This window comes from Ranitomeya variabilis, chromosome 4 (assembly GCF_051348905.1).
Source record: "Ranitomeya variabilis isolate aRanVar5 chromosome 4, aRanVar5.hap1, whole genome shotgun sequence".
NCBI classification, from domain to species: Eukaryota; Metazoa; Chordata; class Amphibia; order Anura; family Dendrobatidae; genus Ranitomeya; species Ranitomeya variabilis.
The window spans coordinates 337,634,918-337,650,387 of NC_135235.1; the positions used below are offsets into that span (position 1 = coordinate 337,634,918).

The 15,470-nt window shown below is 42.6% G+C and overlaps 1 protein-coding gene across 15 annotated transcripts in view; it reads left to right on the forward strand.

Moving 5' to 3' along the window:
• PHLDB1 (pleckstrin homology like domain family B member 1) overlaps positions 1-14,220 on the forward strand; it is a 282,210-nt gene extending 267,990 nt beyond the window's left edge. For 10 of the 15 annotated variants that reach the window (XM_077250609.1, XM_077250611.1, XM_077250603.1 and 7 more), the window contains 2 exons: positions 11,694-11,732; positions 11,923-14,220. In XM_077250609.1, coding sequence (XP_077106724.1) covers positions 11,694-11,732; positions 11,923-12,063 — 180 coding nt within the window. In that variant the 3' untranslated portion in view covers positions 12,064-14,220. The remainder of the gene's footprint in view (positions 1-11,693; positions 11,733-11,922) is intronic. The other 5 variants (XM_077250604.1, XM_077250606.1, XM_077250607.1 and 2 more) reach the window with 1 other exon arrangement.
• The last annotated feature ends 1,250 nt before the right edge of the window (positions 14,221-15,470 follow it).

A 15,470-nucleotide genomic window follows, 5' to 3' on the forward strand; every position in this document is an offset into this window, starting at 1 on the left:
ATGCACAACATAGTATAGTATACTATGTTGTGCATAAATATGTGATTCTTCAGAATTTGTTTTAGTCTTTGCCTGATGAAGAGACGTATGTAGTCTCGAAAGCTTGCAATTTGTTACCATCTTTTCAGTTAGCCATTAAAAGGTATCAACCACTGAGGACTCTCAATTCTAAATATTTTTCTATCTACTGGCTAAAACGGTACCAAGATATATTTCTTTCCTGTATCAAAGAAGTGCATGTCACTTCTTTTGTGCGGATCTGCAGCGTTTATGCACCCCTCCATTATAGAAATCCGCAGTGGTAAAAAACGCACAAATTCCGCGGCAAATCTGCACCTGCGGTTTCTGCCAGGAGATGCAGATTTTGTGCAGAAAATTCTGCTCCCCATTCCGCAACGTGTGCACATAGCCATACAGTTAGGTCCAAAATTATTTGGATGTGAGCGAATCTCCATGATTTGGGCTCTGCAGGCCACAACAACTGAGAAGCAATTGAAGTGGAGACTTTCAGGTTTAAGTAAAGGCGTTAACCAAAAATATCCTGTGAAAGGTTTAGGCATTGCAGCCATTTTTCTACAAAGCCTCTTCATTTCATGAGCTCAAAAGTAATTGGCCAATTAATTTTACCACAAATACAATGTTCATTTTACTACTTTGAAGAGAATCCTTTGCAGGCAATGACAGACTGAAGTCTGGAAACCACGCACGTCACTAAACGCCCTGATTCCTTCCTTGTGATGGTTTGCCAGGGCTTTACTACACCTGACTTCTGGTGTTTCTTGTTTGTGGGTCTTCCTGCTTTAAAGGGCCACTGTCACCCCCCCAGCCATTATAAACTAAAAGAGCCACCTTGTGCAGCAGTAATGCTGCAGTCTAACAAGGTGGCTCTTTTAGTTTTTGATTCATTTATTACCTCAAAAAAGCGTTTTAAAAATTGGCCACACATACCAGATATTGTACCAGGAGGCGGTCCGAAGCGTCCTGTATGAATCCCCCAACTGCCGTCACTCTTCTCTTCAGGGGCGATGGTACCCGCCCCCTGAGCGCTGTTATCTTCTGAAATCCGGCGCCTGCGCTGTGCGTGCCTGCCTGGGGCCTGCGCAGTGTTCATTGTCAGTGCGGCCACACTGTTGCTGAATCCCCCGCCCCGCACTGTTATTCATTATGCACAGTGCGGGGCTGGGGTTCCTGGGCATGCGCACTGCGCTGTTTAGACGCTCCCCAGCTCCCCCGCCTTCCCAGGAACCCCAGCCCCGCACTGTGCATAATGAATAACAGTGCGGGGCGGGGGATTCAGCAACAGTGTGGCCGCACTGACAATGAACACTGCGCAGGCCCCAGGCAGGCACGCACAGCGCAGGCGCCGGATTTCAGAAGATAACAGCACTCAGGGGGGCGGGTACCATCGCCCCTGAAGAGAAGAGTGACGGCAGTTGGGGGATTCATACAGGACGCTTCGGACCGCCTCCTGGTACAATATCTGGTATGTGTGGCCAATTTTTAAAACGCTTTTATGAGGTAATAAATGAATCAAAAACTAAAAGAGCCACCTTGTTAGACTGCAGCATTACTGCTGCACAAGGTGGCTCTTTTAGTTTATAACGGCTGGGGGGGGGTGACAGTGGCCCTTTAACTTTTCTTAGATACTGAAACACCTACTTCTTGGAGACTGTTTTTCACTTGGGTGGATGTTGTGATGGGGTTTTTCATCACCGTGGGAAGTATTCTGTGATCATCCAACACTGTTGTCTTCTGTGGATGTTCAGACCTTTTTGAGTTCCCAAGCTCACTAGTTCGCTCGTCGTCTTCTTTTTCTTTTCTTTTTTTTTTTTGCAGAATGTACCATACTGTTGATTTGGCTCTTGTAACATTTCTGCTCTCTCTGTGTTGGATTACTTTTATGGTCTGTTTCTCTTCCATTGAGAGCTCCTTTGATCACATGTTGTGGGTTCACATCAACAGCTTCCATATGCAAATACTACACCTGGAATCGGCTCCAGACCTTTTACCTGCTTAAGTGATGATAGATTATTGGGTTGCATGGGCTATTGCCTCATTAAAGAGCTTTTGAAATAATTGTCCAATTACTTTCACTTCCGTTAAAAAGAGGAAGCTACATATTAAAGAGCTATAATTCCTAAACCTTTTCTCCAATTAGGATGTGAATACCCTCAAATTAAGGCCACGTTCACACGCTCAGTATTTCATCAATATTTTGCATCAGTATTTGTAAGCCAAAATCAGGAGTGGAACAATCAGCGGAAAAGTATAATAGAAACACGTCACCACTTCTGTATTTATCGCCCACTCCTGGTTTTAGCTTACAGATACTGAGGTAAAATACTGGTAAAACCAGGAGTGGGTGATAAATGCAGAAGTGGTGCATATGTTTCTATTATACTTTTCCTCTGATTGTTCCACTCCTGGTTTTAGCTTATAAGTACTGAGGTAAAATACTGACCAAATACTGAGTGTGTGAACATGGCTAAACACTGAGAGTCTGCACTTTAACCCCTTCGCGACATGCGCCGTACTAGAACTGCGCTGCCGGCACTGCATTTGTGCCAGCCGCAGTACTAGTACGGCGCACTGATCACCGCGGTCTCACGCTGAGCGCCGCGGTAATCGGGTGCGGGTGTCAGCTGTATATGACAGCTGACACCCCGCAGCAATGCCCACGATAGGTGCTAGCGCCTATCGCGGGCATTTAACGGGGGCTCCCTGCGCTCTCCCACCGGAGCAACGCGATGAGATCGCATTGCTCCGGTGATCCGGAAGGAGTCCCCGGATCCAAGATGGCCGCGGGACTCCTTCCGGGTCATGAGATGACCTGGCTAGCCGGCGCCTGCTGAGAGCTGCTGAGAGCAGGCGCCGGAAAGCCTCCTAAACTTGCCTGTCAGATCGTTGATCTGACAGAGTGCTATGCACACTGTCAGATCAACGATCTGATCTAATACAGTGATGTCCCACCCTGGGACAATAGTAGAAAGTAAAAAAAAAAAATGTATAAAAAAATAAAATTAAAAATCCCCAAATAAAGGAAAAAAAAAACATTTCCCAGTAATTCCATTTATTTATGTAAATTAAAAAAAAACAATAAAAGTACACATATTTGGTATCGCCGCGTCCGTAACGACCCGCTCTATAAAACTATCCCACTAGTTAACCGCAAAAAAAAAGCCACCATACAGCATCATCAGCAGAAAAATAAAAAAGTTATAGCTCTCAGAATAAAGCGATGCAAAAACAATTATTTGTTTATATAAAAGTTTTTATTGTGTAAAAGCGCCAAAACATAAAAAATTTATATAAATGAGGTATCGCTGTAATCGTACTGACATGAAGAATAAAGCTGCTTTATCAATTTTACCACACGTGGAACGCTATAAACGTCCCCCTAAAAGAATTTCAGGAATTGCTGTTTTTTGTTCATTCCGCCTCCCAAAAATCGGAATAAAAAGCGATCAAAAAAGTCATGTACCCGAAAATGGTACCAATAAAAACGTCGACTCGTCCCGCAAAAAACAAGATCTCACATGACTCTGTGGGCCAAAATATGGATAAATTATAGCTCTCAAAATGTGGTGATGCAAAAACTATTTTTTCCAATAAAAAGCATCTTTTAGTGTGTGACGGCTGCCAATCATAAAAATCCGCCAAAAAAAATGCTATAAAAGTAAATAAAACCCCCCATTCATCACCCCCTTAGTTAGGGAAAAATAATAAAATTTAAAAAAATGTATTTATTTCCATTTTACCGTTAGGGTTGGGGTTAGGGCTAGGGTTAGGGCTGGGGTTAGGGTTTCAGTTAGAATTGGGGGGTTTCCACTGTTTAGGCACATCAGGGGCTCTCCAAACGCGACATGGCGTCCGATCTCAATTCCAGCCAATTCTGCTTTGAACAAGTAAAACAGTGCTCCTTCCCTTCCGATCTCTGCCGTGCGCCCAAACAGTGGTTCCCCCCCATATACGGGGTATCAGCGTACTCGGCACAAATTGGACAACGACTTTTGTTGTCCAATTTCTCCCGTTACCCTTGGGAAAAAAAATGTGAAGGCTAAAATATCATTTTCGTGGAAAAAAAAATATTTTTTATTTTCACGGCTCTGCGTTATAAACTGTAGTGAAACACTTGTTGGTTCAAAGTTCTCACAACACATCTAGATGAGTTCCTTGGGGGGTCTAGTTTCCAATATGGGGTCACTTGTGGGGGGTTTCTACTGTTTAGGTACATCAGGGACTCTGCAAATGCAACATGACACCTGCAGACCAATCCATCTAAAGGTACCTTCACACGAAACGACATCGCTAGCGATCCGTGACGTTGCAGCGTCCTCGCTAGCGATATCGTTTCGTTTGACACGCAGCAGCGATCAGGATCCTGCTGTGATGTCGTTGGTCGCTGAATAAAGTCCAGAACTTTATTTGGTCGTCCGATCGCTGTGCATCGTTGTGTTTGAAAGCAAAAGCAACGATGCCAGCGATGTTTTACACTGGTAACCAGGGTAAACATCGGGTTACCAAGCGCAGGGCCGCGCTTAGTAACCCGATGTTTACCCTGGTTACCAGCGTAAAAGTAAAAAAAACAAACAGTACATGCTCACCTGCGCGTCCCCCAGCCTCTGCTTCCTGACACTGACTGAGCGCCGGCCCTAAAGTGAAAGTGAAAGCACAGCGGTGACGTCACCGCTCTGCTGTTAGGGCCGGAGCTCAGTCAGTGTCAGGAAGCGGACGCTGGGGGACGCGCAGGTGAGCATGTACTGTTTGTTTTTTTTACTTTTACGCTGGTAACCAGGGTAAACATCGGGTTACTAAGCGCGGCCCTGCGCTTAGCAACCCGATGTTTACCCTGGTTACCCGGGGGCCTCGGCATCGTTGGTCGCTGGAGAGCGGTCTGTGTGACAGCTCCCCAGCGATCAAAAAGCGACGCTGCAGCGATCGGGATCGTTGTCGCTATCGCTGCAGCGTCGCTTCGTGTGAAGGTACCTCAAGTCTGCATTTCAATCGGCGCTCCTTCCCTTCCGAGCTCTGCCGTGCGCCTAAACAGTGGTTTCCTCCCATGTATGGGGTATCAGCGTACTCAGGACAAATTGGACAATAACTTTTGTAGTCTAATTTCTCCTGTTACCCTTGGGAAAAAAAATTTGCGGGCTAAAACATCATTTTGTGGAAAGAAAAAATGATTTTTTAATTTTCACGGCGCTACATTCTAAACTTTAGTGAAACAATTGGGGGTTAAAAGTGCTCACCACACATCTAGATAAGTTCCTTAGGGGGTCTTCTTTCCAAAATGGGGTCACTTGTGGGGGGTTTCTACTGTTTAGGCACGTCAGGGGCTCTCCAAACGCGACATGGGTTCCGATCTCAATTCCAGCCAATTTTGCATTGAAAAGTCAAACGGTGCTCCTTCCCTTCCGAGCTCTGCCATGCGCTCAAACAGTGGTTTAACCCCATATATGAAATATCAGCGTACTCAGGACAAATTGCACAACAACTTTTGGGGTCCAATTTATCCTGTTACCCTTGGGAAAATAAAAAATTTGGGGCGAAAAGATCATTTTTGTGAAAATTAATATGACATTTTTTTACGGCTCTACATTATAAACTTCTGTGAAGCACTTGGCGGTTCAAAGTGCTCACCACACATCTAGATAAGTTCCTTAGGGGGTCTACTTTCCAAAATGGTGTCACTTGTGGGGGTTTCCACTGTTTAGGCACGTCAGGGGCTCTCCAATCGCGACATGGGTTCCGATCTCAATTCCAGCAAATCTTGCATTGAAAAGTCAAATGGCGCTCCTTCCCTTCCGAGCTCTGCCATATGCCCAAACATTGGTTTACCCCAACATGTGGGGTATCGGCGTACTCAGGACAAATTGTACAACGACTTTTGTGGTCCAATTTCTCCTGTTACCCTTGGTAAGATAAAACAAATTGGATCTGAAGTTAAAATTTTGTGAAAAAAAAGTTAAATGTTCAATTTTTTTTAAACATTCCAAAAATTCCTCTGAAGCACCTGAAGGGTTAATAAAATTTTTGAATGTGGTTTTGAGTACCTTGAGGGGTGCAGTTTTTAGAATGGTGTCACTTTTGGATATTTTCTGTCATCTAGACCCCTCAAAGTCACTTCAAGTGTGAGGTGGTCCGTTAAAAAAATGGTTTTGCAAATTTTGTTGCAAAAATGAGAAATCGCTGGTCAACTTTTAACCCTTATAACTCCCTAACAAAAAAAATTATGTTTCCAAAATTGTGCTGATGTAAAGCAGACATGTGGGAAATGTTGTTTATTAACTATATTATGTGATATAACTCTCTAATTTAAGGGCATAAAAACGAAAAATTTGAAAATTGCAAAATTTTCATAATTTTCGACAAATTTCTATTTTTTTCACAAATAAATGCAAGTCATATCGAAGAAGTTTTACCACTATCATAAAGTACAATATGTCACGAGAAAACAATGTCAGAATCACCAGGATCCGTTGAAGCGTTTCTGAGTTATGACCTCATAAAGTGACAGTGGTCAGAATAGTAAAAATTGGCCCTGTCACTTAGGTGAAAACAGGCTTCAGGGTGAAGGGGTTAAGCCCACATTGATTATATATCTGTACCTTGAATTTGTTTTGGTAATCGGCTAAAATGCCCAAACTTATGTCAGTGTCCAAATACTTCTGGAGCTAGCTGTACAATGTGCTGAGTGTGTTATGCTAATATGTAAACTTCTACTATACAGTCAAGATAATGTCAAAACTAGTGTTTAATACTCGTATATCTGTAGTATTAACACAAATATAGGTCTCCAATAGTGATGAGCGAATATACTCGTTACTCGAGATTTCCCGAGCACGCTCGGGGGTCCTCCGAGTATTTTTAGTGCTCGGACATTTAGTTTTTGTTGCAGCAGCTGAATGATTTACATCTGTTAGCCAGCTTGATTACATGTGGGGATTCCCTAGCAACCAGGCAACCCCCACATGTACTTATGCTGGCTAACAGATGTAAATCATTCAGCTGCGGCAACAAAAACTAAATGTCCGAGCACTAAAAAATACTCGGAGGACCCCCGAGCATGCTCGAGAAATCTCGAGTAACAAGTATATTCGCTCATCACTAGTCTCCAACATACGTGTGTTTGTCTGTATATATTGTAACTTTGCTCAATATAAACTTATTATATATATAGCAGCATTACAATACCCATAGTATTTTTATTCTACAGTAAACCTAGTTGTATGGGGACTCGTGTTTGGGGGGGATTGAGTAATTTGCTCCATTTTTTGGCACATAGGACTTTTTGTCACTTCTTATTACTGCTTTTGATGAGAGTTGAGGTCCATATGCACAGATATATTGACTTCTAGAAGCATTGTTTCTCTGTACCTGACACATCTGATACAGTATACCACCACTTTTTTTTTAGTTTGAACAAAATTGGAGGCATGAAGAGGTACTGTACAGTAGAGGGACCCTGTGCCAGAATGGGAACCCGGTGCCAGAATGGGAACCCTGCTAAAGCTTCATACTAAACACAAGGTCAATTCTGCCATGTGCCCGAGAATATTAATGTTCTATAAAGCAGTCAGCCTTATACATAAAGTGACTGCGGGCTGTGTACTAATGATTCTGTACCTACATATACATGTCACTTCATGTTGATTCATATTTATCAGTGCACTATTAGCAAGTGTAGGAAGAGGCCATATATTTGCCCTGCAGAATTAGTGTCTGCAGCATTTTCTTGCGGAGGATAGCCGCTCGTTCACAGGACACCTTCACTTGCTGTGTACCAGTGTGAATTTGTCTCCTATACCCCTATTATTATATTCTGCATATGGCTGAACAGAATATACAGTCATGGCCAAAAGTATTCACACCCCTGCAATTCTGTCAGATCATTCTCAGTTTCTTCCTGAAAATGATTGCAAACACAAATTCTTTGGTATTATTATCTTCATTTAATTTGTCTTAAATGAAAAAAACACAAAAAGAATTGTCCTAAAGCCAAAATGGATATAATTCCACACCAAACATAAAAAAGGGGTGGACAAAAGTATTGGCACTGTTCGAAAAATCATGTGATGTTTCACTAATTTGTGTAATTAACAGCACCTGTAACTTACCTGTGGCACCTAACAGGTGTTGGCAATAACTAAATCACACTTGCAGCCAGTTGACATGGATTAAAGTTGACTCAACCTCTGTCCTGTGTCCTTGTGTGTACCACATTGAGCATGGAGAAAAGAAAGAAGACCAAAGAACTGTCTGAGGACTTGAGAAACCAAATTGTGAGGAAGCATGAGCAATGTCAAGGCTACAAGTCCATCTCCAAAGACCTGAATGTTCCTGTGTCTACCGTGCGCAGTGTCAAGAATTTTAAAACCCATGGCACTGTGGCTAACCTCCCTAGATGTGGATGGAAAGGAAAAATTGACAAGAGATTTCAATGCAAGATTGTGCAGATGTTGGATATAGAACCTCGACTAACATCCAAACAAGTTCAAGCTGCCCTCCAGTCCGAGGGTACAACAGTGTCAACCCGTACTATCCGTCGGCATCTGAATGAAAAGGGACTGTATGGTAGGAGACCCAGGAAGACCCCAATTCTTACCCCGAGACATAAAAAAAACCAGGCTGGAGTTTGCCAAAATTTACCTGAAAAAGCCTAAAACGTTTTGGAAGAATGTTCTCTGGTCAGATGAGACAAAAGTAGAGCTTTTTGGGCAAAGGCATCAACATTGAGTTTACAGGAGAAAAAAGAGGCATTCAAAGAAAAGAACACGGTCCCTACAGTCAAATATGGCGGAGGTTCCCTGATGTTTTGGGGTTGCTTTGCTGCCTCTGGCACTGGACTACTTGACCGTGTGCATGGCATTATGAAGTCTGAAGACTACCAACAAATTTTACAGCATAATGTAGGGCCCAGTGTGAGAAAGTTGGGTCTCCCTCAGAGGTCATGGGTCTTCCAGCAGGACAATGACCCAAAACACACTTCAAAAAGCACTAGAAAATGGTTTGAGAGAAAGCACTGGAGACTTCGAAGGTGGCCAGCAATGAGTCCAGACCTGAATCCCATAGAACACCTGTGGAGAGATCTAAAAATGGCATGTTGGAGAAGGCACCCTTCAAATACCAGGGACTTGGAGCAGTTTGCCAAAGAAGAATGGTCTAAAATTCCATAAGAGCATTGTAAGAAACTCATTGATGGTTACCGGAAGCGGTTGGTCGCAGTTATTTTGGCTAAAGGTTGTGCAACCAAGTATTAGGCTGAGGGTGCCAATACTTTTGTCTGGCCCATTTGTGGAGTTTTGTGTGAAATGATCAATGTTTTGCTTTTTGCTTCATTCTCTTTTGTGTTTTTATATTTAAGACAAATTAAATGAAGATAATAATACCAAAGAATTTGTGTTTGCAATCATTTTCAGAAAGAAACTGAGTATTATCTGACAGAATTGCAGGGGTGTGAATACTTTTGGCCATGACTGTATGTAAAGGGCAGGTAGATATCCTGAAAGTCCTTGTATGTAAACCTTTCATCATAAATCTTGATAACTGAATATTGCCTTGACTCTTATATGAACTTTTATTGGTCATCATGTGAAGGCCTGATTTCCTGGTTCCAGGAGGTAGAGGTCGGCAGAGTAAAACCCGCTGTTAGTCCAATTGTTTGACATTGCCTCTTGTCTCAATGAACATTTTTAAGATGCAATGTCACATGTGTGAGTCTGCTGTCATTGATCATCAGACTAGATGTGGGTGTGTTGTTTTGGTGACTGTCACAAGTGGAGTCATTTATGAACCAGACCCTGATGACATTTCTACCTTATTGTTAGAAAAATCTCTAACATTTCATTTGTAGGGTGCACATTTAGCAGGGGCAATAATGCAATTCTCTTTAGATTGTGGTTGGTTGTATTTACTAGTAGGCACACAGGTTACTTTACCAACGTTTTCTGATAACTACGGTTGCGTAGACATAGAAGTCAAGAGAAGACCCTGGTGGACCTACCTAGGCTTGGACGAGATCGATCTTCCTACAGATCGTTCATCCATCAGGTCGCTATTGCTCGAGATCAAGCAGAAGGCCATTAAAAAGAGCACAACAATGCCTAGAAGTCAGTAACTTTTATGGATTTTTTTCTGTTATTCAGTCCTTCCATATCTACCGTGTCTTTTGGACTATAAGACGCAGCGGACCATAAGGCGCACTCCAAATTTTGGGGTGGAAAATAGCAGAAAAAAGAATGGGGGTCCGTCTTATTGTCGAAATTTAAGGTATCTTACCTGAGAGCCGGCGGTGGTACAGCGGGGTCACAGAAGGCATGGTCCCTTCCTCAGGAAGCCGGCGTCGGCAGAAATAGAGCAATGCTGTAGTCCCGGGGTGCGATACTGCGGCCCGGTGTCGGCGGTGAGGCAGAGCTGGAGCAGGGTACCATCCTCAAGATGCCGACAACAGCAGAGGTGTGGCGATGCTGCGGCAGGTGCACCTGAGCAGGGTCTATTTTTCAGGATGCTTGCGGCAGAAATGTGGGGCGCTGCGGCCTGGTGAGCAGAGTGCATCACCGGTTTCCCTGCGGCCATCTTCCTGAAGCTGTGGGCCGCCGGAGGCTTCAGGAAAATGGCCACAGGAGGCTGCGTGTGCACAGATTGAGATCTCGGCGGCCATTTTCCTGAAGCCGAATGCCACCGAGATTTTAATCTGCGCACGCGCGGCCTTTGGAGGCCATTTTCCTGAAGCCTCCGGTGGCCCACAAATTAACCTACCCTTAAGATTATAGACTGTTCATGTCTTTGTCAGTGGGCAAACTTACAAAATCAGCAAGGGATCAAATACTAATTTCCTTCACTGTATCTTCACTACTGGCTTTGAAATGACTTGGGCTCATTTGATGATGTGAAGTATTATTACAGTTACATAGCGAATACGGTTGAAAAAAGACTAAAGATCATCAAGTTCAACCGAGTGATGGGAAATAATAAAGGGACGGCATATAGGTACAATCATAATGCATGATCCAGTCCACCCAACAGTTCTTCTGCCCCTCCTTACTCCAATTGTCAATCCATTGGACCAAACATTCAGAGCTTTACACATTTACATACCGTAATTATTTTTCTTCTAAGAAAATAAGATCTAAGGCCTTTTTTGGAACCATGAATGGTTCCCACTGTGACCAGCTCCTGATGTAGACTCTTCCACAGAATGGTTCTCCTGGTAAAGAAGGCCGGGTCTCCTCTGGAGATTGAACCTTTTTCCATCTCGAGATGGCTTTTGACCATAATTCTTGTACGGACGATTTATGTGCTTGTACAGATTAATCTTCTGCCCCATTACCCATGTTGTTGTAAATGCAAACTGCACATATCAGCATGTACAGTAGCGTTACCAGTACCCGGTGTTGTTGACACCTGTCCATCTGGGCACCAGCAGAGCATGTATGGTTTACTGGACACTATACCGGCTAACACACGCATCCTGAATTCTGCATGTACTGACTGCACTGGGTGTGAGTAACACGAGCACGGTGTATGACACGGGCTGAGCACGGTGCATGATGCGGGCTGAGTCCGGGATGGTTTCATTGTGCTCTGTAGCTTGCATACAGAGGACGTTTCCATGCATTCAGCCTGGTGTGTGACTGTGAAGCATTGGCTCCATACCATTTCTATGCACTGAACTCCTCTCTTGTCCTCTGTAGCAGATATCCGATTTTCTCTCTGTACCCCTGTTGAAGGAGGTGGGTGCGAGTGTGTTCACCGTGTTCTTTGTAGCTTACTGATTCACATTTACAGCTGGATTCTTGTGCAGAACCTTTTATTTCTATTATTACTATTTTTACCATTAACACAATTTGTTTTATCAAGCAATAAAATGTTACAATTTAACACCATAAAATGTAATACGTGTCATTTTTGTTTTTCTTTCAGAGTCCAAACCCAGCTTTAACCTTTTGTGTCAAAACTCATGATCGCCTATATTACATGGTGGCTCCTTCACCGGAGGCCATGCGGATTTGGATGGACGTCATTGTGACGGGAGCGGAGGGATACACACAATTCATGAACTAATTCAGAGAACAGCTTCAGCCTCATTACTGTTACGCTTCTCAGGAACCACAGTGGAATCGAGAAAAAAAAGTAGACAATGTATTGTATTATTAAATGGACTATATATAATAAAACGATTACTTTTTATTGGTTTGTACATTCTTAAAGGAAGGTATTATTCATATTGTCATATATCAGGATGTATCGTCTCACAGCTTGTCTGGAGAATTGTGTGCAGGTGCAGATATATATATATATATATATATATATATATATATATATATATATATATATATATATATATATATATATATATATATATATAATATAATGTGTATATATGTATCTCACAAATGGAAATCTGTTGAGCAAATTTCACAAGACGATGCCAGATTGACTTTCAGGCATGGAACGTTGCAGAGACTTGAGCACAATATACGTGTTACTATTGTATATGATGTGTTGATTTTCTGAAAATGAAGTATTCTTTTTGTGAACTCCATCTCACCGTGGAGTAACGTGGAATCTAGAAATGTATCCCATGTAATATGTAAATGGAAAACTGTTCCTGATCACTTGTATGTGCTAGGATGTGCCAAGGACAGAACGGATGGGCATCCTTCTGTAGATGGTAAAGATCCCCATGGATGTGCCTCTCCGCTGTAAACGGGCAACAAAACGAGCTCTCGTATTGGCTCTGTGGTCCGTTTATACACACTTTGCCATTCTCCTTATTTCAGCTTTTGCCATTTGTTATTATGAAATGAAAAGCAGGGTACAAATATAATGATGTGCCTTCAAGGTAGCAAGGGGAAAAGCCTCAATCAGGACGTGACGGTACCAGCGCTATTCTGTTTCCGTATCAGTGCAGCTGTAGACTGTGTGGTTACTTTTCAGTTGGTTTTATTAATAGAAAAATAGTTTTGATTTTTTTTTTAGGCTTGTACCAATTTAAAGATCTGAATGGGGTTAAAATGACATTTTATATCTGTATATTTTTAATACCTAATTATTTTTTAATCTGAATTCCTGTGTTACAGTAATACAGTCTCTTATATGACAAGCAGACCATGTGGATGACTCATGGCAGCAACAGATGCATATATATATTATATTATTACCAAGGACACCTTTTGTTGTGTTAAACCTTTATACCACTTGTGCCTTTATCTTGTATTCAGTTAAACAGAAACCTTTCAATGTTCTTTGCATATGTAGCATCCAAATCACTAATCACCTGAAAGGGAACCGCTCGCCAGGCTTTTCTGCCCTTTCTGAGGATAACCTAAAGTTGTGCCACACACCCTGAGCCCAGCGCTGGGAGCTTTACAATACTCAGTGGGTGATATGGAATCCCTGATTATCTCCTGCTGCACTAGTCCAGACTTCCCCATTAGGGCTCATTCACACTTCAGATCAGAGTTTGATATACTATGTGAAGAAATTAAAAAAGAAAAAAAAAAGTTTCTCCATTCTGTCAGTTCATGAAAATTGGACTGTACTGTGATGTCATCTGAGTGCAGTCCATGTTCTTTTCATGGGTCCATTGACTTGCATTGATAATGTTGATCTGACCCTCACATGTCAATGCAATTTTCTTTTTGTAAAGAATCACAGACATGTCAATGGCTGCACAGACTATCACAGGTATGAGTGCAATCTGTGAAAATCAGATGGTGCTTGTACATGAAAATCGGACGTCTGAGTGAGCTCTTGGGTGTGTGCACTGTGCAGTCCCCAATATCTATGAGTTTTTTCCCTGTGCAAAGTATAGGAAGAAAGCTGTCAATCAGCAGCGGGAGGTTGGTGGTGTCACACATTGCTCAGCCCCCTCTACAGTAGATAACTGGATTTGTGAATAGTACCACGTTACTGCTTTCTGCCGCCCTCGGATAAGGCAGCGTAACCTGGGGCAGATTTGTTTATCGAGCAAGGCAATATTGCTTTTTTTTGCTTCCTTTTTTTTGTTTATTTTTCTGGTTAGTGTTGGCTCCCTGGTGGGCCGGAGTGATCACAGAATGTCGATACGCAGTATGATGTGTATCGGAGGATGGATATGTGAACACCTGTATCATATTGACAAGTCATCTTCAAAGTGGAATCATTGTATCCCATATTTATGCCCCATCCTAATTATAATCACATTTATTCCTAAATAAAGGGAGGTGACCAAAAGCCTATTGTGATTCGTCATTTTTCTATGTGATAAAAGCAGTCAGCATGTTGTCGCCTTGCTCTTGTGTGTGCCGTCCGCTGTGCCCCATTAACCCCGCATTGCAGCCCCCATTGTAGAGTTTGATAAATGGAGCAGTGAGCAGTGCTAGTATTGCTGATAAACGATGGACTCCCATTCATAGGTCAGTAGGGGTGTATCGTGTAGCTAATCCAACATTGCACTGCAAAAAGAAAGCTGCATTGCAGATGTGAGTAGAGCAGAAAATGTTGCCACGACCTGGCGGTGCGGCCGACTCCAGCGTGCAAGCAAATTGCCACCAACAAATTTCTAGCACAAGATGGAATAAAGCCTATTTACCACCATATTTACCTGCCTTACGTCCGCACTGAATATTATCACCTTGTTCTTTAATCCTTTACAGACAAGGACATTTTTTGTTTTTACATTCACCCTCTTTTAAGAGCCATTACTTTTGTCATTTTTTTCCATCCACATAGATGTGCGGGATTGTTTTTGTGGGACAAATAGCAGTTTTATATGGCACCATTCATTTTGCCATATAATGTATTGTAATACTGGAAAACAATCGAAGGGTGAAAAAATGCAATTCCGCCATTGTCCTTTAGGATTTGTTTTTACAGTGTTCATTCTGCTGTAAGGGACCTGGTAACATGATTGTCCAGGTCAGTCCCATTACATCAGGACCAAGCAGGCATCAACTTTTGTTTCTCTGTTTAAAGAAGCACAAAGTAATTATCCTCTTAACATATTGAAGTCATATTATATGGCACTGCGTACTGTAGCAGAGCCGGGTAAGATTTTATTTATATGCTCCTACCTAGCTTTTTACTAGAACAAAGGCCTATGTTCACTAGGTGTGTCAGTCTGCTGGTTGGAGCCGTGTCGAAGGGGACTGCTGGTGAGTAACCTGAATGGAGGCTGCATGGGTCAGCTAGGAAAGCTGAGCAGTCTGTGTGATGGAGCTGCAGAGGACCATGTGGAAGGTGCAGCCTGTTCACTTCTGCTTGATGCTAGGAGCTGCTCAAGCTCAGGCTGAAGGGGATATTGATACTGGTGGGATTGTGCTTCTATGTATGCGGTTTGGAGTCCATTATGGGAGAATGGACTGTAATCTGTTGGGTGAGCCCACACTGACATATGTGCCCTGCTAAATGAACTGTCTTTTTTTCTGTTATACCTTTGTGCCCAGAAGAGGCTGTGTTTGGTTTTGAATTCCTTGGAGTTTTATGAA